The sequence below is a fragment of the Chroicocephalus ridibundus genome, chromosome 5, assembly GCF_963924245.1.
Source record: "Chroicocephalus ridibundus chromosome 5, bChrRid1.1, whole genome shotgun sequence".
In the NCBI taxonomy this organism is placed as follows: domain Eukaryota; kingdom Metazoa; phylum Chordata; class Aves; order Charadriiformes; family Laridae; genus Chroicocephalus; species Chroicocephalus ridibundus.
Genome location: NC_086288.1, coordinates 11,130,968 through 11,154,476, shown reverse-complemented (window position 1 = coordinate 11,154,476; position 23,509 = coordinate 11,130,968). Strand labels below are relative to the sequence as shown.

The 23,509-nt window shown below is 37.5% G+C and overlaps 1 protein-coding gene across 3 annotated transcripts in view; it reads right to left on the bottom strand.

The window, feature by feature from the left end:
• The window catches only part of ANAPC10 (anaphase promoting complex subunit 10), a 37,434-nt gene extending 14,069 nt beyond the window's left edge, over window positions 1-23,365 (bottom strand). For 2 of the 3 annotated variants that reach the window (XR_010071210.1, XR_010071211.1), the window contains exons 1-4: window positions 23,208-23,340; window positions 17,432-17,548; window positions 15,906-15,996; window positions 14,442-14,562 (exon numbers count right to left, since the gene is read on the bottom strand). Coding sequence is in view for 1 of the 3 variants with exons in the window: in XM_063335929.1 (XP_063191999.1) it covers window positions 14,442-14,562; window positions 15,906-15,996; window positions 17,432-17,546 (327 nt within the window). In the remaining 2 variants the exon portion in view is untranslated. Of the gene's footprint in view, window positions 1-14,441; window positions 14,563-15,905; window positions 15,997-17,431; window positions 17,549-23,207 lie in introns of all 3 variants that reach the window. The other variant, XM_063335929.1, reaches the window with a different exon arrangement.
• Between the last annotated feature and the right edge of the window lie 144 nt (window positions 23,366-23,509).

Here is a 23,509-nt window from a genome sequence, read left to right as displayed (position 1 = left end):
CTACGTTCAACCAATGTAAGAATATAGGCTCTTCAGCATAAACTGTATGAGAATCGAAATAAAACTACATCACGTATGCTCCTGAAGAATGAGGCAGCAGTGGAAAAAACCAAAACACAAGAGTGACTCAACTGAAAACTTGCTTAGCAATAGGCCTACTAAGCCCTAAATCTAGAGCTACTGTTGGATATCATCTCAACTGCTTAGAGACGTGAAGTCGGTAACAACCTGATGGAATTGGACTAACAAATGTAGATGACTTACCATACATCTTAAAAGTCCTGTGGGTACACATGCTCCTCTGCTTAATTTAATTCTGCTATGTGAGTAAATCTTTATCTCCTCGTAACAGACAGTATAAACAAAAAAATGGAAGTCTAATAATTCCACAATATAAGCTCTTACCCCAGCATTGCTGGATTGACACAAAGCCGATTTATGAAAACCTCTCCATTAAACATGGTGACTGTCACAATCACTACAGAGACCTGTTCAAAAAGAGGGAAACCTACTTGAAAAGTTTACTAAATCATTTTTCCTGATATAGAACTGGAACTCTTCTCACAACAACCACCAAAAAAAAGATTTAACTGCACTAATTATCCTGAGTAACATCATCTTGCTAAGATGTAATGAATGAAGCTCAACATAAAAGAAACAAATTAGAATTCTCTACATTTGCTAGTAGAAGTTATCCAAAAAATCTTTCATACATACAGTTGAATCTGACCTCCAACAGACACAGAAGGGGAAAAAACAAATTTAAAAGAGGAGCATAATACGTATTAGGGGATAGACTCTCACAATTCACTCAAAGACTGTGTCTGAGAACAGCGTTCATAAAAAGCCTCAATAAAAGCTGTATTTGTTAACATTCCTTTAACATGAGACATAAAACACTCCAGAATTCATTCTGGAAAAAAATGGAAGTGTGAGATAAACCTAGTTTAGGAATTGGACGAAGAAGGCTAGAGAGCACAGGCCCTCAAGCCAGACATATGCTACATTATTACTCTCATTCCACCCTCTTGTGCGTTCCCGCAGAAAATGGGAAAATCCTGGGAAAGATTTTTCTGATTCAAATGCATGATCTTGGTTATCTTATGACAGAATAAGCCAGAGAGCAGTCCTTAGAGAGAAATAAATCATACTTCAGATCTATAGAAACATTTCCATGCACTATTTGAGATAAGGGACGGGATAAAACCACATTCGATTCCTGCTCCCTGAAAACTTAGCAAAGAAAATGACATAGGCACTGTCTAGCAGTGCTCTCGTCAAAGCTTCTGGCAGACACATAATCCCTGATCAAAATAGCATTTCAGCAATCAAGAGAGCAAGACCTAGCTCTAGAAAGGACTGTCACGATGATAGATCTGAAGCAACTGAATCCCTTGATCAAGAACTACGTATTTGTTCTAGACTTGCCAGGTAGTATTTTCTTCTGAACCTCAAGGATACCTTTAACTTGTGAACAGCATTCCTTTCCATAATTACATTCTTAATGACACTGTGAATAATCTCAGTTTTTCACTAAAATGTTAAGCTTCAGGAACAATATTAATAAAAAAGGATGATTGTAATGATACCCCCCCCATACACCTACATGAAATACACGTGTTCGCCTACTTTTACCTGAAGAAAAAGTCTGTCTTTTAATTTTTAGAGCTACAGAATAATATATTCTTACTACTGTTTATGCATGCCACCACTACTTGTGAATTTATGGAAATTTTTGGTTGTTTGTTTTGGTGCTGGCCTGACATAAAGCATGGCACATCCAGTGCATTTTATGGATTTGTTTTGGGTTTTTTTTGAAGTCTTACTTAGTAGCAGCACCTGATAACTTGCCATGAGGCAATACGTACTACAAATAGCTAAATCTGATTGAATTTGTACCGGTGCAAATAAAGATACTTACAAGATGGAAGCCACACATAGGCTAGAAAATAATAAGTGGCAGACCAAACTGGCTCCTAATTTCTTCTGCATTGGGGCCACTTCCTCCCCCCACACCATTGCTAAACTGTTAAAGAGGAGTGGTTAAGATAGTCAGAGGATATTCTCAGCTGCTGTTGCGTACAAGTTGTTTAAGTGAAACAGGAAATAAGGTGTGATGAGCCAGTTGACCAGCACCAGTTGAGATGACAGCACAAGAATTTTAGTTATCCTAGAAAGTTCCCATTCCTTTTGCATCTTCTTTTCTTATGCTTAACCCAAATTAAATGTTAACTGCTGGCTTTCTTCTTTGAAGGATTTTAATACTGTGTTAGTAGTAGCACCCAGGGGGATCAGAATCAATCTTTGATTTGACCTTTCTGCACGTATTTAGCACTTCTCACCGTTTGAAATTATCTAGTACTCCCTCTAAGGATTACTTTCCACAATTAAGTCTGTGAAGACAATCAGGTAAAACAAAGCTGATTATTTATAATTCACTGATTTTATCCTCCAAATCCCAATCCACAGTTTGTGGAAAAAAATAGCTCAAATGCCACTGCAAGATATTTCCAACTGGCTAGCAACCGCTCCAGAAAGAGAAAAGCAGGAGTGAGTAAGCAATATCTTACTATCGTCTTTGACACAAAAGAACTCGGTTTTAAACCTTTCAAGCAATATGCTGGCATTCAGTACTGGACTCCCACAATGTTCTTTTACTTATGGGATCCAGAACCAGAGCAGATAACTTTGTATTTCTCTGGGGAGAAGTCTGGGGAACTTCAATGATGGGAAAGAACATGATTGTAGAAAGCGGTAGGGGGAAGAAAAAGAAGAGGAGATAGGTAAACAGCCTTCTATTTAACAATTTTCACGCAGTATGCAGGCCCCTTTACTACAGAAAAACCATAATCTCCCTTTCAAATACACATCTGCTGATATCAGAAAGCAATTCTCCAAGACCTCCTCCCTAGCATGTTGCTCCCTAGAGATTAAAGAAGAGTCCCTTCTTTCAGACAGTTTCTTCAATGGTACCTACCTTCTTACTCTGCTAAACAACCAGTTAAGTCAGGTGTCTGTATTCCTCCCAGAATACTCATCATTCCCTCCACACTTCCCTAGAAGCCAATAAATGACACCACAGACAAAGAAAGCAAAGATTTTCAGCTTTCCTTAGCTCAAACCTTGAAGCCTTATGTGACCAGGAGCCTCTTCAAACATCCAAGAAAAAACTTAACTGACAAAATCCACACAGCAATTTCCCCTTGGGGACACACACAATTAAAATTGTTACCAGAAGTTTCCCTTAAAATCTTTTACAAGCAAGGAAAACAAAAAGAGATGCACAACGTTGTTACAGCAACTGTAGTTGAGGGGAGCAGGAACCAAAAGAAAACCCACCAATGAAGTCAAGTCTGTAGTATTTTATTCTTTTTTCAGACAGATAACCAAAAGCATAATTTCTATACTGGCAAGCATACACCGACATCATTTGCCACTGGCAATAATATTAGCAGAAGGACGTTAGCAGAGTTTAGGCAGTCAGATAAGTAGATAATTATCTTGAGTACTAAGGTAAACTACCACACTTTACCTGGCATGAACCTTTAAATCAGATTTAGAATCATTTCCTTTCCTCTTAACTTTTATAAGCCTAGCAAAAGACTAGAAACTGTAACGTCCCTGCATTAAACAGTTTGCCTACCAGGGTCTCCAACAACATGGCCAAGTGCAGACAGATTAAAAACAAATTAGAAAATAGATGTTGCTACACACTACAGTTTGCAAATGGATAGTATTACACATGTTTTTGCAAAATACAGTTAAAACGAATTCTGATCAACTGAAGGGGGTGATCCAATCGAGCACCATAAAGACATTCTAGATGAGCCCACACACTGAAAACCAGCGTGAGCTGTAATGCTGGATGCACTTGTACTGTATTAAAATATTAACTCCACAACACACTTACACTAAAAAGGGGGGGGGGGGGAGGGGGCAGGGGAAGGGGGAACGAAGGGAAGGTGTTAAAATGCTGGAGTAGAGAATTTAAGTATTTGAGTCTCTCCTGTCATGCTACCATCGCCCCCTTCAACCACCCACTTTATTCCTCACTCCCATGATCAGTCTTGAAGCAGAATGTTTAAACAAAGGGAAGCGCATCAAGCACTTTCTTGATACGGTTTTTATGTTGGCAAAACCAAATCTCTGCTTGCTTCTCCTACTTCTGCAGCATTAATGATTATCTGCAAGAAGTATCTAGTGAACCTACATTGGTAAACTGTAATTAGAAATCCCTACAAACTTTGAAAAACCATTGACCAACAAATATCCCAGTGCACCCTCCAAACACAGAATCTTTATTCCAACAGGAACTTTCAGTAAAAAATGATGTGTGAACAGCAGACACTGATGTTCACACAAGCATACTGCATACAACCCAGCAGGCGATTTTTCTGTTTTTTTTGGATTATGCCCTGGAGGTGCTGGCACAATGGAATTTCAATACCATAATTGCTTATTTCTCTGTATGCCAGCCTCTGAAATAACAGGTAAAAAGAAAAAACCAAAAAAAACACACACATAAAACAAACATTCTCCTTTTTAAATTACAGGAATCACAAAACAAAATGTTTTTAATTCTCTAGTTCAAACGATGTAATTTATAACCATGACACAAATAGAGAAGAAGCACAAAAGAAGGGAAAATACAGAAATAACATAACGTTCCCAAGGTTCAGTTTACAAGGACCTCACACAAAGTTTTTTTTTTTTTTGCAACTCTTACTAGAAACAGTATTATTTGCTAAAAATGCAGTAGCTGCCAAAAGCTATGATCCATCTAAAGCAAACATGTTTAAGATGGAAATAGAGTGTTAATGCTGAAGAAAGACAGAATTGAGTATACAAGTTTTCTTTTAAAAGTGTTGAAGCAACTGCAGTACAGTGTTAAGTTTGTTTTTCATCTTTCTGAGCAAAAATTGATTGCATTTGCAGATAAGCACCTAAATTAGAGAGAAGTACACTAAGACAATAACCGAAGTAATCAAATTTCAAACTTTCTAATTAAACCTCTTTTTCCTGCAGAAGGTTATTGGGAATTCAACACTAGCCTTGGTTCACATGATAGAACAATGGGAAAATTTTCCGAATGGTTGAACGCTAACCCTGACAAGTGTGGAGAGCCAACTACAATACATTATATGGTAGCATAACCTGCCACCCACGTTGCTGAGAGAACAGCTTTCAAACACATGCACCGAGCTGTAAAACCACAAAATCCCTTATTACACATTGTCCCTTACTTAAGGTGAAATACACTATCCCCCCCTTTTACAAATCTTGGTGCTTTTTTTAAACCTTCATCTCTGAAGTTTATTTAGCAGCTAACTAGACTGTTTTTCAGACCTTTTTTCCAAATGCCATTTTTCCTGTTTTGTTTTCTAACCAAAATAAAATCATGTTTTTATAGTACATAGTGAAGCCTGTTATGTCTTTCACTGTTTTTTTTTTTTTTTTTAAATACTACTTCCACCTGTGACATTATCCAACTTTTTAAAAGGAAATGTCTGATATATGACTAATTCATTTGAAAAGATTTATTTCTCGAGTGAAATATTTTCCTTTTTTTAATAAGAAGATACATGACTCATCACTGGTAAAGTAAAAAATGGTTCCATCATGCTTTTGATTGGAAGACCAGATATTCTGTTATTTACTCTGATTCTTCTCCATTGTTACGCAATTTGAATATATTCAAAAAGATAAACTGCCACAATATGTGTGGTTATAGACACTGGCATTCTGTAAGTCAACCATTGCTGTAGAATGACAAACATACTCCACCCTCATTACAACATGCTGTGGTTACTAGCCAAACATCTCTGCCTTTTCAGAAAAGGGTACATTATAGCAGACCAGCAAAACAAATAATACAAGGGAACCTGAGATATGGTAAAAGCAATCACAATTGTTAGAAAACATAACTGAATAGGGAAAGTGAAATACTTAATGATTTTAAGAACACCTATAACCTCATGCTACGAGAAAAAGGTCACAGAAAAATGCTGGTATATAAAACTTTCTTAGTTAATGATTTCCCCCTCCTACCCGCCCCCCCCATCACACATGTCTGCTGCTTGAATCATTGCATTCCAAGATAGTTAGAGGATATACACAGTTTCTTCAGGGGTTTTCAGCTGCAACTTTGCTGGCAATGGGAATTTTATTTGCAAGTGTTTCTATTCTACTGACAAGGTCAATTAGTCCTACGAACTATTGGTTGTTCTGTCTGATAGCTCAGTGTATTTATTCAAGCAAGCACTTTTACAACCCACAATTGAATGCAGACAGTTACCCTTGTAAACACGACTGTCCACAGGGATTTTCACTACATTTTGGGCATGTAAAAAAAAACATGCTTTTCTTCCCTCAGCCTGATAGCACATAAGTTTGATTACAGCTTGAATTTCAAGAAGAGAAGGGAGGGTGCTACTGTTCTAAATATATACAGATAATCTATTGTACCTAAATATACATATTTGGACCAATTCCTAGGAGCCAAATAACAGACATTTGATTGATGTCTCTATGAGCTCCAAAAATTTGGTAGTGCTATCAAAGAGACACAGATCAGCATCTCTCTCTATCAGGCATTAACAAGAAAAAAGACATGGTTTAAAAGAAACAAAGAGATGCTATATGTAGCACTAAGGGTTAAAGGCTACGTAAAATGCCTTCACAAAAGCCAGAAGCACAGGGGTGAGGGGGGGAGGCGGGGCTGTGGAAATCAGCTGCAGAAGTTGGTAGAGTTAAAAATAATAATAGTAATTAAGAAAAAAAAGACTATTCCACAGCTCTAGCTGGAATTTTCATGTGAAGAGGAAAAGTGACAGACCCTAATATCACAGAACTTTTATTAACACATACATATACTCCCTTCACACAAAATCTTGCAAAGAGATTCTTCATTTTTACTAATTAGGCATGGTAAAGGAGCTAGTCTATTAGTGCACTGCTCTTCATTACTCAAGTCTTCCATGAACAAATCCTTCAGGGATATAAAGAAGGTAAGAAACTATCACGGAAAGCCAGTAATCCTTCATGGTTGTATCCTACCACTTTGGGTATCATACAGATACTACAAAAATTGAAATGCCTACTGAAACCTTCTGGGAAGTCTGTAGTACAAAAGAAAGTCACAGAGATAATCAGTAAGAAAATATGGATTCCATAAAGCAATAAACTTGGTGAAAAACACAACAGATGTATACACAGTATATTAAATCTCTAATAGCTATTTAATCAATATTAAAGCACCACTGAAAACAAACAGATTTTCTGAAAAATGTTACCAAGAAAAGTTGAGTCAGTATAACAAATTGATGAACAAGTGGGAACAAAAGGTTTTAAGGACTAGAAGAGGAAGTACTTTATTTTGGCTTAACTGAAGAAGGAACTTTAGATATAAGTGTGTATGGTGCTTTACCTTGTTTCTGTGGTGTTATTTTTTTTTTTTTTTGGCAGAGATAGATTATACCAGGGCAAAGCAGGCAATTCTAGACAGAACCGATTCATTTGAAGAAAAATTTTAGCAGTCACAGTCTGGTACCAATGAACATCACAATTATAAGTTTCAATCAGTCAGGTATAAACTAGACACAACGCAGTGTGGACTTTGACTTGCGATATTGGTTCAATAGCATAGATAATTTGCATAGACTACAAACAAATCACTTAACCTTCCTACAAAACAACTAATACTATTACTATTCTACTTACTTTGAAAGACTGTTGGAGAATATGGTCATCTAAATTTACAGTTGGTTTCCTATACTGTTATATACTTGCTAAGTTAAATAAAGAGTTCAAGCATTTGGCACTCTCCATCTCACACACACACTATCTGCAACCTGCTCCTGTCCACCAGAGAGGGGACTGGAATTTTTTTATAGTATTGTAATTAGAGTACACTAGCCTATGAAAAATTCCCTGATCATACTGGAGGACAGTTTCCCTGCATTGGTAACACAGTCTTTTTTTTTTTTTTTAATCTGAAGTTTTAAGCCATCCATATGAGAAAGTAAGTTATCTTGCCTTTTCTCATTGGCAGTGGAGAGAGAAGCTCTTTCACTTTTACATGAAAAGTCATACACATTTTCTAATTCCTTTTCCATGGTGGAACTTAGATCAAATAATCATGAAAAAGGTTGTAATTCCAGACAAGGCTTTCACATATATGTAAAATTTTGTGCTTCGATCAGTTTCTAGCCTCTATATACTTGAGTTCCCTCGAGGAAAGCTCTGTACTTCATCAAGTTCCTCCCTTCTGTGGATCTGTTGCCACTTTCTTTCACATGGCTTTTCCTCTGCTCCAGAAGGTAAAGTCAGACTGACAGTATTAAAAATACAGGGCCTCTTTAATGTACCCTTGCCTAATTGAGTCCCTCTGTGGCAAGAAAAGGTTCCTTCAGAAATTCATTTTTGAATGCTGAGATGCAAAACAAGAACAAGTATCTTTTTACATACAACACATGCCACAGCACAAAAACAATGTTTAGTTTTCCTCTTTTTTTACCCCCCCTAAGATCTAGCAGTAGAGATGTTTATTTCTCTTAAAATACCATTTCAGAGCAAGGTAAGATAAAATAGCTTAACTATTTTACGACACGTGCACCAAAATAATCTTCTATTCTTCAGAATTCTTTTAAATCTAATGCAGATCTTGCTATTTGTACACACATACCTCATATGCACAGGCGGCTATTTCAATAACTGCATTTCTCATGATTGCATAGTAAGTTCCATTCCAATGTGTTACCATTCCAGGGTATAAAAAGCAGGAAAGTTGCAATCCTGTTCATAATTTTCACAGTTTTAAGCATACTTTAGTTGATTTCCATAAGCATAGGAATGATGAGCAGGTCAGGTTGTATCATCCAGTGACGGCATTAGCAGGGAATAGTGATGTTATGTAATTAAATTACCCTTTCCTTTGTAGAGGAGTTCATGTGAACATCCCAGTTGGTGACTCACAAAATATCCTCTTTGCTAGAGGGTGGAAATATGGAGTACCAATTGCATCAAATGGAAATAACCCTACTTCGTAAACTTGACTCCTGCTCTTGACATCAATCACAAAATTTAATAACTAACCAGTGGATGATTCCACTCCCCTGCTCTGCAGATTTGCAGTATCGGTAAGTTTCAGATGTAAGGAACAGGTACTGTGTGCATCCTGATGAACTAAATCCATACCCAACTGGCATAACAGCAAATAACAATCAAAACAAACAAGATGATGTGCTGAGCTCATCTGCAGAGCATCCTAGCAACTACAGTTTGAAATTCTGTAAAACTAAAGCTTACTCAGTTTTTTTCTTAGCATCAAGTGTAGTTTGCAGAAAGCAGACTGAATATTTTTAATTGACATTCTAAACCCAGGGAATAATTAGGGGTCCAAAATGCATCTTTTCTAATATGGAAGAATGAACAGAGGAATGGTTTCTAACCAAAGTACTTGAAGTCTAGTAAGGAATCTAAATAAAGCAGCAGCAAATCAGTAATCCATCTTCAAAAGAAAGCAGTTTAAAATGGACCTTAGAGATGTTTGATCAGAGTATCAGAAACAGCACATTTTCTTGATTCATTAGGTCTCAAGGCCTATGACAAGTTAGCATCTCCATGTTCCTCAGTATCTACGTTTACTGCACGTACAGAAAACAGGTTGAGATTGCTAGCTGTTGAATTACAGAAAATGTCTAGAAAAGTCCAGTCTCTTCACTACCATCACTGGATGCTGTAGGAGTAAAAGATTACAGTAGGGACAAGCTTCCTTAACTACCTCTTGGAAAAGCTCCCCAGTTTGGGCATTCCTCTGGTTGATAATTCCCTGCTCTAGTGCAGGGCCTCTTAAACCAGTGAAGAGGTGGCCCTGTCCGTGGTGCTTGGTCACAATACCATGCCACCAGGGAGACTGCTGTGCTTGCGACAGCTCTGGAGCACCTGGTGACAAAACACCAAGGAAGACCAAATAAGCTAGAAAACAAACTGAAAACAAAATAGACAGCAATTCAACAGAAGACAATAAGAAGCTGAAACAAAGGACTCGCGCTGTTGCCAGCAAAGGCGTATTAAGAAAACAGGGCTTTCACCTGAGTCTTCAGAACTGAGTCTTGTTGAAAAGGTTAACTAGGCTTTTGTTCCAGGAGGAAAGCGTACAGGAACTCAGTTAAAGCTGGCCTCTTCCAAAGCAATATTTAATACTTAATATCATTCTTTGGTGCAAAGTCTGCTATGTAGGACCTCCAGTGACAGTGTCTGTTTCCTACCTATAGAACTATCCATCGCTGTTCAGTAATAGAGCATTGCATACCTCTAAAGGCTGTTAACCAGGGGAGTTACCCTGTTCCAGCAGCATTGCTTCAGACTGAATGCCTTCCAAAAGAAGCAAAGAGCAAACTCCTTGCTTACCTAGGTTACACAAAGCCATCATGCTATCTGTTTGCAGATTTGCCCTACTGTATAAAGAGAGCCCATTTGTGGCCAGAGGCTTCCTCTCCCCGCCTTCAATGAGGTATTTCGGATTATTTCCTTTTAGGCCTGAACATTAATACATCTTATCTGTCATGTGGATTATTAAATACCCTTAAGCAATTTGAAAAGCAAAGTACACGTGCCATGCACTAGCGATTGTTTGGTCCTATCACAAAGCTTGCCAGTTTCTCTGAACTACACATACAACTAAATAAAAGACATGTCCTACTCCAAATCAAAAATAACGGGAAAAGTCCAAAAAGTGTGCTGGAAGAACTAACTCCTACTGGAATAGGCAGGAAATTATGCTTGTCTAGTTGCAACTTACATAGTTACAGCGAAGACATGCATGCCTGTTGTTGAGTCCTCTACAGGGCACAGCAGAACACAGCAGAATAGAAGACTGTCTCTTTCAGGAGGGGCTTCACCTTTTAAAGCAACTTTAATTTTGTGATTAAACACCAGCGGCTTCTCAGATGTGAGGTAATGTGAGAAGTGAGTAAATATTTTCTAAAAGTCTGACCCACACCTTCCCAGAGAGTGTCTTTTCTATACAGAGATGTAGAACTGTAATACAAGAGTTTACAGGTGTCTTGCTTTGCTGTGTGAAGTACCTACATTACAGGCTGACAGCAGAAGCCATTGAAACTACTAGGTGAATTAACCTGAAACCCTACCTGCACTTAGTCATAACACTTAATCTTTTTATGGCAAGACAAACTGCTGATGACCTAAATGTCTTGGAGAAGTACAAAGGCAACAGGCAGGTAAGCATTATTTGAAGAGACCAGAGATCTCTTACAGCCAACATTTCACTAGCATCCTTTGCGGTGGGTTATTTTCATATCATGAGAAAGCGCAATAACTGAAATCACATACTGAAGAATCTGGATGCTGTTCCAAAAAATGCCTCTATAGACTATCTTGTCCATCCAAACTGTTTGCACCATTATGTGGGAGAACTCTGAGACTGGAAATGAGAAAATATTTGCTCTCCAAGCTTGACAGCTGTGATAAAGAGGCACTTAAGTCAGAGGCGAAGGCTCACTGCACACATCTTAACTGTAGTTCCTCCAGCTGAGCAAGGGAATAATACTGCCAGACTATGACGGCTGTTCTCACCCATAGGATGGGGTACAAATAACTTGTTTCTCAGAGGGGGGAAAAAAACCTTTTATTTAGAAAATAATTTCATCTCAGGTTCCAAAACACTAGCCCACAAACTAAAGCTAATCTTATATTAGTGATAAAACTTAGCCTAACAGCATGTTGCATTGTTTTGAAAATTAGACCATTAGGAAGAAAACACACGGAGGCATCATAGGACTTTCATTAGGCCCTGAAAGCTGGGCATGCGTCCATGGAAAAATATAAAATGATTTAGCTGGATTTTCCACCCAGTTAATCAGTCCTGAAGCCAATTGAATCATTGTATAATTAAGCAGATTTCTCTAAAGAGCTCATAACAGTTCACACTACTTTAATAACCTGCCTATGTGTCAGAGAAGCTAAGGAAAAGAGGAAGTTTCAGGACTGAAGGAAAATTTAAGAAACATGTTCTGAGTATCAAGCAGTTTAGGAAATATGAAAATTGATAGCAGTACTTAACATTACAGTGGTGACCCAAGTTAGTTGCTAGTATTTTACAGCATCAAAGTATTGTTTCTCATTAGTAAGCAGCTTGACCATATTTTCATCTCAGTTTTGAAGTAACAAAAGCCTATGAGCATGTGGTATGCATAAGAATTACTGCTCTCACGCAACATATTAGTCATATTAATATACTATAAGAGACCCTAGTAACTTGTTTCATTTAGAAGTGCCTTTTTAAACTAAATACATTGTGTAGAGAATCCTGCGTTTAGCAAGAAAAAAGATAAAGAAGTATTGCCTGAAAGACTGTGGAAGACTAATATGCATATTATACATTTTATTGTTTCTATAGAAGTTTAATAACACATATACCCTCAAAGGTGGAAGTTTACTACTGTATAAGGAACTGAAGTTATTGCAGTTATACGTATAGTGCTGTACTAAACGTTATTATAAAAGGATAATCATCTACTCATCGGAAGAGTAGACTACAAGCACAAAATCAAACTGATAATTAAGGACAACAATGACATCTAGTGGACACTCAGAAACAGACCCGTAGCCTAACACAAAAGATCCAGCTACTGCTATTTAATGTGCAACTCCCAAATTGCTACAATGCAATTAAGAAGATTAAATGACAGAATTCGCAATTGATGAAAGTAAAAGTAATGTGATGATTCATTTCTTTCAAAAGAATATTTAATTAAAAAGAGTCAAGACCCTTCCATTTAAGATTTAGGATAAAAGTATAGGTCAAAACTTGAGAGAATGTCACAAATTATTTAAAGTATATAGATAGATACATAGCGCCAGCATAAGAGAGGCAGACATGTTTCCTACACTTTCTATTCCCACTGCATCTACAACCTTCTACTTATAAGTTGCTTTTGTTGGGACTTTAAACACTGAAAAACAAAGTGAAAACAATAAAAATGCCAAAAGTAAAAATTCAAACCACTATTTAGCACCTCCCTTTTCTCATCATTCTGATCCTTCTGTTATTGTAAAACCTGCTGTAGAAGGGAGGTAAGTTAAACCTTCCCAATATATCAGCCAGTAGCTGCTGAGCTCCAGAGAAGAGGAATCTGAAACATGAGGCCACCGTAACTCAAAACTAGCAAAGACACCTGCCGATGAGTAATCCAATTAGTTTACAAGATGGACTTCTACAAAGAACATGGATTATTTTAAATCTGCTTTTACTATTTACGAAAAGGCTAGCAAAAGTAAGCAGTTAGAGCAACTCGAATCTCATCTCAGTTGTTCCACCAAAGAAACTTTTTCTGGCAAGAAGTGTCACCATGAAAAAAATATATTGGTTTTGGCTATTACACTTCTGTAAATTAAAACATTAATAAAACACTACACAGCTATATCCCATTCCAAGTCTTAAGCATCAAATATCTTATGTACAGAAATGGAAGTAGGATTTTTGCATCATATTATTAAAAACAAAATACCGCATCCCTTCCAAAATTTCTGCATCTCAGTGACTGTCCAGTATAAAAAAAAGGCATTGCAAAAGAGTAAAGCATCATTTATGAACACATTTAATTGTCATTTACATTAAACTTTCAAATTAAATTGTTATCTTGCTTGCTTTATATATGATTTTGGAAAGTTAGTGTTGCAATTCCCCTAGCTCTCACCATCAGCAGAGGCTAGCATCAGCTATTAGCAAGTATGTTACAGATTCTCACTTATATGCAGATTCTCTAATGAGTAGAATACAAAAAAAAAAAACCTTTGCATAACTGATGATCAGGCCTTGTGTCCCAATTTCTTTTTGCCAAGGTCTCAAAGTAAGCTTTGAATCACATGTTACTTGTTGATAAGTGTACATGCAGCTTCCCAAAAATGAAATCCAGACTCCAAAGATACTTATGCACCATACACGGCCATAACTAAAACCTGTAGATTTAAAGTCTGATTCCTAATGAGACTCAATAGCTGAGCAACCCATTCATGGAAAAAAAAAAAAAAAGGCATGAATTCAAGTTAAGTCGAAAAATGCAAGTGTTTAAAAGCTAAGTCTCCCTTTTGATGTATGCAATGCATAGGTTTTGCAGATATTTTAAGTGAGATCAGAGTTTAACCGATTCTAAACAGCCCTATTCTGGAAAACCCCACTCTTTATTCCATTACAGGATCAACTCTGTCATTACCATGTTGGTAATGGAGCCTGATAAAAACAGAAATCAGCCCAGTAAATTTACAAGATAAAAACTAAAAGCAAACATCAAAATAAACCCAGGCATTTTCCCCCTCCAATCACTATGCTATATTTTACCTCCAAAAACAATTTTACTACATCAGATGTCCTAGTGAGAGAGGACTATTATGAGACAGAATGGAAAGCATCATTGACCTACCCGGATCTCCTGGAGATTATGAAAATTATTTCCTACTCTGACAGAGATTTTGCTCGGAGTGTAACTTTCATCAGATTTGTAGTCTGCATAAATACATAATGTCTTCACTGTTGTTTTTCTTCTGCAAGAAACAACGAAAGCTATGCAAGCATTGTAAAGAAAACTATTCAGGATGAGTTTGTTGCTAGTTTGTAGTAACTAAGGATTTAAGTGTTCTAAAACTTAATACAAGTGTGTCTATGGGTTTGTAATAGCCCCACTGTTAAAGCAACTAGGTGTTTTTCCACATTAAGTTATGCACATAGAGTTGATTTTCACTATTCTTTGTCTGCCTTCAGAAGTGTCAGTATACCAAGAAATACAACAAAAGGCCAAGATGCCAAATAAGCATTTGTATGTGATGAAGCATATGTTTAGCTTCACAAATATGTGCTCTATTACTATACCAAAGAGTTCTCCAGAAAGCAAATAGAAAAGGTGACAAACATCTAACCTCATCTTAAGAGTCTGGCTAAAGAAAAAGGACCAAAAGCATCCTACACGGAACAGAATAGGAAAACGTTTCTCAAGCAATCAGATGTTAAGCCATATAGGACTTTAACAAGAGTCATCTACCCTTCAAATTACACTCAAGGACAGAAAATCAGGAGAAAAATGTCACCTTAGGCAGGTAAATGCGAAACTGTTAGAAATTACGTACTATTAAACATTGCTTTTTGTTGTTTATTTAGGCATTTAATAACTATAACATTTGAAAATCTCATTTTTATAAATGCTATCTAACTGACTTCTTACCAGTTAGGTAACAGGACTAACCCAGGAGTCCTTGCACTTCCAAAATTCCTATCTTGGTGAACAGTAATCAGTACAAAGTTACACAAAGCACCCTAACCCATTGCCCTGGTTTCAGCTGAGATAGTGTTAATTTTCTTTCCAGTGGCTGCTGTGTTTCAGATTTGGCATGCAAGGAATGTCAATAATGCATATTGTTCTTGTTGCCAGATGATATTTATACTACTCAAGGACTTTTTTCAGCTTCCCAAAGAAGCTGAGAGGGAGCATAGACAGAACAAGCTGGCCAAAGGAATATTCTGTACCTTAGACATCATGCTTAGTATATAAATGGGGGTTGGCCAGGGTGCAGGAATCCGAGATCGCTGCTCAGGTTGGGCTGGATGACCAATTCACTGGGTGATGAGAGTTTGTCGTATTACTTTATCTTGTATATTTTTAAACCATTATTATTGTTGTTATTATTTTCCTTTCCATTATTGTTCTATTAAACTGCCTTTATCTCAACCCAGGAGTTTGGTTGTTGTTTTTTCTTTTTTCCTTTCCCCTCCTTTTCTCCCTCTTCTCCCTCCCCTTCACAGGAGGGGCAATGAGAACTGAGCAAGCAGCTGTGTGATCCTAGCTGCCAGCTGGGGTTAAACCACAACACCCATATAGAGTAACTTTTAATACCTAAATTGGATGTTCACCAAATGAGGCTGTGATCCATCTGACTGCCAGTAAGTTTCTAGATTATCATCTCGTAACTGATCCACTCCAAATCCTAAAAAAAAAGAAAAGGTGATAGTCTTGAATATTCCAAATATCCCATTTCCATGACGTAAACATCACAGACATAACTTTTCTACAGCTACTACAAACTAAAGCACGCATCTTAAGTTATAAAGATATCTGAGTTGTGTCTATGCTTTCGTGACAAAACTTAAACAGGAGAAACTGTGAATCAAGCTTGGCTCAGTACTCAAGCATCTTTACATTCTTATCTCATGTTGAAGTCTGTGAGGTTTGAAACCATTCAACATGTCCTGGAATTCCAAATGGTTAAGTAGTATTTCATACTAATTGCAAGAACAATGCTTAATGGTTAGGCTTTTCCACCTACTCTATAATCTAAGTACCGAACTAATGGAAAATCATTAGCAGAGACCATCCATTTATTATAAAATTTTAACCAAATATAACATTTTCTTTTTAAGTAGTCTCCCAAAATATTTTTACTTTTTCAAGTTAGTAGCTAGAATAAGCAACAGATGGCAAAACCAGTATTCCTGCAAGTCAATGCCATCATGCTTAAAGAAACAACCACAAATCCAAATTTCTCCCGTTCCATCATTATCTGTCCATTTACTAATCACATCCTTTTATTGATGGCCCACACTAGTGGCAGTTTTAATTCAGCAGTTGAAGATTAATCTGCAATAAAAAGCTACCTTCACTCTGTTTGAAGCGACTAAACCATACGATGTTTTCCTCCAAGTAAGGTACCAGGATATCAGACCAAAGGTGTTCAGCCTGAGCACAATATTGTGACATAAAGGGATCATGGACTCTAGGCTGCAGCAAGACACCAGATCAATTTCCAACAGATATTTCTGAAATATCTGAAATATTCTGAAATGAACTCAACTACCTCAAATGAAAAGAATACAGATTTTCAGATACTTTGAGCAAGTATAAGCTATCATTAACTGCACTTCAAGACCATTTATGATAGTTTCATTTTACCTGCAGGATTTTAGGGAACTATACTATAATGGCTGATTCCACACAAAGTTTGGACAGAACATTTAGGTCGTCCAGCTGCATGATTTCTCTAAGTTAAAAATCAAAGATACCCAGGCAAAATGCCAAAGCATAGAAACAATTAGTCAGTGCTGGGTGTGTTTCTGTTCACATGGTTTAGTTTGTTCACTGTTTAAGAAAAAAAACCAATTAAGTATAAAATCGGTAAAAGATCCATTTTGTCAATATGAGATATTTCTTCAATGTAGGGATTTCCAATATAGTTATAACTTTCATATTGCATCAAATGTAGACTAGGCCAAAATTACTTGTAGTGGCTACCCATACAGCTTATACTACAGTGGTTTTACTGCTACATTCTGTATGTATGTCTTCTTATCAAAACATAAAACACTATATATTCTAAGAAGAAAAATGTACATTCAGGTTTTTTACATCATTTATTGTGATTTTACCTGGCTTACAGGATGAAAGAGACCAAACTGCTTGTGAGCCTATTTCTCTAACAGTACCAGTCCTCTCTAACTGCTTTGGATCAGCACCAGGTGGTGTCTTGTTTGGGGTAGTCATTTCTAGTAAAAGAAAACAAGTGAGTTAATTGATACATCTTTAGCTGGATGGGAAAATTAAAGGGTTGTGTTTGTTCATATAGATGCTTCAATTCTTTGGCCTCACACTTACATAGTAGTCTACAGAATATGTGGTTTATACATATAAACATACACATATATGTATACATTTTTGCATGTCTGTAGAACTTTTTATTTATATATAATAAAATACTGTATATAAAGTAAAAAATAAAATATATCTTTAAATAAGAGGTTCCACATGCATGTAAATTTTGCGTCCTTAAAACACACTTGGAACATTCATAAGATATTTTACTTGTATCATTCCAATTCACACATACAGAATTAGTCAGGGTTTCAGGATTATTTTTTTTTAAGGTTTGTTTAAGAAATTACAACAGACCCTGTTGATTTAAAGGATAGCAATACAACTTCATTTCCCCCTGACACACACTTAAAGAGTTTTCTTAATCTGCAAGTTCAGAAGCCTGTTCAGAAGCTAGAGCAAACCTGTCCTCCTGGAGATGCTTCTCCTTAAAAACAGGAAATATGAGTTTCAAAAAAATTGTATAGCCTCTAATTTGGTAGGCATTGGTTATTGCCACATTTATCCATAGTCTATTTCCTTAACTTCACAACTTCATCTGGAATAATTACCCTGTGACTTGCACTGCTCAAGTAATCACATTCACTCTCAACACACAGACTACAACATAATCATGTTGTGTTTCATATAGTATAGAGCACATTACTACTTCCTAGAAAGTAGCTTAAAAGACTTTTTTTTAATAAAAAAAAAAAAAGATTCCAAAGAAACATAAGTGCCATGCAAGGAACTACATTTAATTTTAAGCTTTAATGTAAAGCACTCAAAAGTCAGGGAATTAGAGTTGACTTCTAATCCTTTGCTAACATGCATGACATCATATTATGCTCTGCTAAGGTGAGAATAAGTCTTCCAGCACCTCTCTTAGATAGTTAATGAGGTACTGAACTTGGCTGGTATCCACAGGATCCAGATCTTACCCACTAAAGAAGCGATGCAAGGCAGAGATAAGACTTCCTGTGTAAGAATAGCTCTGTAGCTAAAAACTCTTTGGTCGGACACAGGAAATCTGAATTTTGTAGTGTACGTTGCTGTCTGCACCACTTTCTATTGGCCCTTGGCAATTTTTTTTTTTTTTTTCATTTTGCAAACACACTTGAAACAGCCTTAAAGGATTTTTTGCTAATTTCTCATATACAAGATGGCAGTCCTGACTACCATAAAAAAATCTTAAGAAAGATTTTACTAGGCATGTAATTATAAATATTGACAACAGCAAGTGTCATAAAAGGTCACAAACAGAAAGCATTACGCAGGCAGTATCCTCTTAGAAAAGCAGGTTGAACACTACACAGCTAATCCTATAGACATCACACATACAACTCACAGATATACTAATCCTAGTGTCATCCAATTAAAAACAAACCTCGTGCAACAAGATGTTTTAGAGTTCTTGTCTGTACAGAAAATTTTTATTTGAAAAAATACCAAACTATTTAAAAAATTAAACAGGCTATCCATTTAGCCATTCCTATAACAAGACATTAGTACATAAATCTCCCCTAGTCACTATATTAACATATCACATTATCTGTTTTAAAACTTCTATCGGGTTTTTTTACAATAGGCTCATTAAAACATAGCTGTTTTCTATTGAATTGACTACACCATAAACCTGTATATCTGTAGAATAGATTATAGACTATAATAGAAAATACATAACTTACTCTAGTTGCTACTTAATACAGCTTTAAATTTATTGATAGCAACTTCAATAATACACAATGTCACAAGTATTCTAATCTTCTAAGCATTTAAAAGTGTCTTGGAAAAAAATATAAAACACTTCATTCACAGCTACCCAAAATACAAATATTTTTTTTCACAGAATGGTTTGGATTGGTGGGAGGCATCTCCAAAAATCATCTAGTCCAAGCCCTATCCTACAACAAAATTAAAATTATGTTTATTAAGCACTGGAGAGACTGTTTTCCTGGACTTACGATTTTTAAAGCTCAAATCACCTCCTAGAGCAAACTCTGCACTATTTTATTACTTTTGTGACAAGGAACCAACTAAGAGAGGTCGAGTTGCATTCACTGTAATTCTCAGATTTATATTAAAGCAAATAATGCTGTTCTGGATAGCTTTTCTGAAGCTTCTCAATGATCTAAGAATTTTAAAAGCAGAAAGCTCATAGAAGTACTAAGGAAAAATAATACAGCAACAGGGCAGCTCACCCAAGTAACACTTTTGGACATTTTTCCAGCAGAAGTACAAGTGTCTCATTTGGGACAAGACACAAATTCTTAACATTAAAAGTAATTTAAGTCACCAAATACAAAAATTTAAAAAAAAAAATACCTTCTTAGCCCAAGAAGATAATGGAATGAGTGTTGGTCTTATTTTTTTCAGGCTGTGTAAAAAAAACCATCTGTCTAGAAGCCCTTCTCCCTGACACATGCCAAGAAATGGAAAGACACACTGCATCTATAGAAGCATTGGCTGGAAACACCTACAATTTTCCAATTCAGTTATTCCAAAAGACCACTAATAGGCTGCTGTTTCCTTATAACAACTTTGATATATTAATGTCTTAATGACATTATCAACCTCACACTTCCATTTTGCCACTTTCCACTATATGGCACGTACACCTTTGGATCAAGGCAAGGCGGCAGCTAAGCTTTTTTCCCCCTCCTTGAACTCCATATTCCTCAGCATCTTCCTTAGCTATGTTTGTTCCTTTCCAGAGAACATCCCTGTGAAGTAGTAGCCATTAAAGATGCTTAAACAAACATACAGTTTATAAACAGAGTGAAACGGATTTAAATGGTTCACCAGTCTACCTTTCACAATCAAAACAGAAGGGTCATTCTCAGTCTACCAGTGGAAGATGCTTTGAAAAGGTGGATACTTGAAAGCAAACCCTTCACTAAGCACACACATACTCTTCGGCAACACACTGAAGAGGAGATACAGAAGGATACATTGTGGTCCTTTCCTACTAAAGCAGTTTTCTGCAATTAAAATTTCTAATTCCACCATGGTAGTATGCACAGAATTGTTTAAATGCACACCCATAAGGGCCTTTGAGAGAGCAAACCATCCTCAACAGTAGTATGTCCAGCCATTTACTTCTCCAACAAAAGAGATTTCACAATCTTTGTGGACAGCCAGCTTCAGTGTTTCATCAACCTAAAAGTCAAACGTTTTGCTTTAACATCCAATCCAAGTATTACCTTTTAAAATGAAGCACGATTTCTTGTCTTGCTCTACAGAGAGCTCAAAGACTAGTTAATCACTAGCCTTTATGTAGCAACCCTTTTATAGATGTGAGGGCACTCATCAAATTTGCTCTTAGTTTCTTCTTTTCTAGTATGCCTATGACTTTCAAGTTTCCCTCACAAACCAAGTTTTATAAACCTAATATTCCCGCAGAGTCTAGAGATCTACATACTATGGTTAAAAAATCCAGACATACCATTTTAGCTAAGGCCCTTAATTCAACAGAGCAGACTAATCACTTTCCTTGTCTTTATATTTAATCACACCTGTTAACATGCCAAAATAACATCTGTCTGGTTGAAAGGTCATCATATTATCAATTAATATCTAATTTACAATGCACTACAGTGCTCAAATGCTTTTTTGGGATACTGTTTGCTCTTCAGTAATACCCTTTGCACTAATAATGCCTTTGATTTTTCCTCCCTGTGTTCTCTTCTTCCCTCAGTTCTTGTTAACTGAGCTTAATTACACTGGTTTCCAATCTGCTATCAATCTTCTCAAGATCATTTTGAATGCTGACCCTGAGCTGTACAGCACTTGCAATCCTTCCAACTTGCAATCCTTCCAACCTATCTATTTTGTGTTCACCATTACAGAAAACAATGAAAATACATTCAAAACAGAACTCCCCAGGAGGATACTTCGTGACATCCCTGTTTAAAAATGAATTATTTACAAGTCAGCTTCAAAAGCAATTTTTCAACCAGCTGTACAACATCTCACCAAAATTATTTTTAGACCACATTTCAATAGCTTAAAACAAGCTACTGAACATCACCCCAGACAACTACAGAAACCCTGTAAAACCCAGGACACAACCCTTATATTCCTTCCCCATTAACTGCATTGGCTACTCTAAAAAAAAAAAGTTGATCCAGACTGGTTTTAACAAACCAAACTAGCCCGTTTTCTGTTTGCACATTGTTTTTAATTGTCTTCTACTTGCTGACAAGTTCTCCTCCCAAACCACCACCTCAGAATCTTTCAGGGGATCAAAGCTTGGCTAGCTTGGTACTATTTTAAAAATTAATTGTTCTGATTGCATTCCCATCATATCATTTCATTCAGTTTTAGCAACACTACAACTTTTACAGCAAAACTGAACAAAGGCTGCACTGACTACTCCAGCGTTTTTGCAACACCCATGACTTATAAGACTGTTTTTCCTGTTGTTCCTAACAGGAGGGGATTTCACACCTCCGATTCCCTGACTTTCATACTTGAAAAAAAACTCCTTTCACCTCACAAGCTCTTTTCCCTGCTCTCATTTTCTTTGGATGGATCCTTGTTGGCTTAAGACCTTTAAAGATCTCAAGATATATCCAGAAACCAGACGCTTACTGTGCTTCCTATTTTTTATTCAGATGGAAGATTAAACAGTAACATCGAACATTCAAATTACTAATGTTTAATTAATATCTAATAACAACAGCAAGTGTTCAGTAAAACCTATTTCACCTAGGTCACCTGTACATTTGATCCCTCAGATTATTCTTTCGATAGAATTTTAAACACCTATTATTTTTACTCTGATTTCAGTATACTGCTTTAAGCCTATTAGGGAAAGTGACTTAAGTCTTTTATTGCCACAAGCATAAAAAAAAAAAAATCACTAAAAATGAGGTAATTAGAGCAACTGCACAAGAAAATTACAATTTTTATATGTGTAACCCTAATCAATCTAAAGAAATACATTTTTTAAAGACGTATTTTTGTACAAGCCCAGACTTCCAAAGTAAGGATACAAGTAAGGATCCTAGTACGGATATAAGTTGGTCTTTAAAGGACGCAAACAATTCTTTACAAGTGCTTACATTAAGTGAAAAACATAAAAAAAGACCCAGTAACCAGCAGACGAAGCCAGTTTGACCAATCAAGCCACTTTCACTCAGGCCTCCTGAGGGAGGCTTCTTTGTAGGGCTTTTAGTTGTGATTTTAAGTATAACTGATTAGTTTTACAACACTGTGTTATGGCCCAGTCCCCCAGGCCTACAAAACACTTAAATATTGGAAATAAATCAGCAACACCCACTGAGGAAACGCACCGGCTGCGGTTAATCCCCAGACCGGGCTCCCCTCTCCCAGCCGGGGGAGTCGATGCAAACACACCACCGCGCACCTGGGGAGGCACCGGGAGGGGCGACCCGCTACCCCGAGCCGGTGGGCGCCCCACCACCGAGCGAGGACACCGCGCCAGCCCGCGGGGCTCCCCGGCGGCCCCCGTGACACCTAGAGGCCAGACGCGAGAGAAGCCGCCCCCCCCGCCCTCCTCAGCTCCCTTCTCTCCCCGTCCCTCAGCCCACCCCAGAACGGCGTCCCCACCTGATCGGCGGCGGAGCGGCGGCAGGGCCGGCGCCGCCCGAATCCCCTCAGCGCGGGTCGGGCCCGCCCTCCCCTCACCCGGCCGGCTCCCGCCGCGCACGCGCACAGCTCCGCGCGCGCCCCGTTTAAAAGAGATCGGGGGAGGGGGGGGGGAAGGCGGAGCGCGCCCGCCGGTGCCCGCGTGCCGCAGGAGCTCAGCGCGCGCGCTTCAGCGCGGGGCGGGGTTTGCCACCCCCCCACCCCCCGCCACCGGCGGGGGGCTCCCCTCAGGGCCGTAGCCAATGTGGTCCGTTAACGGCCCG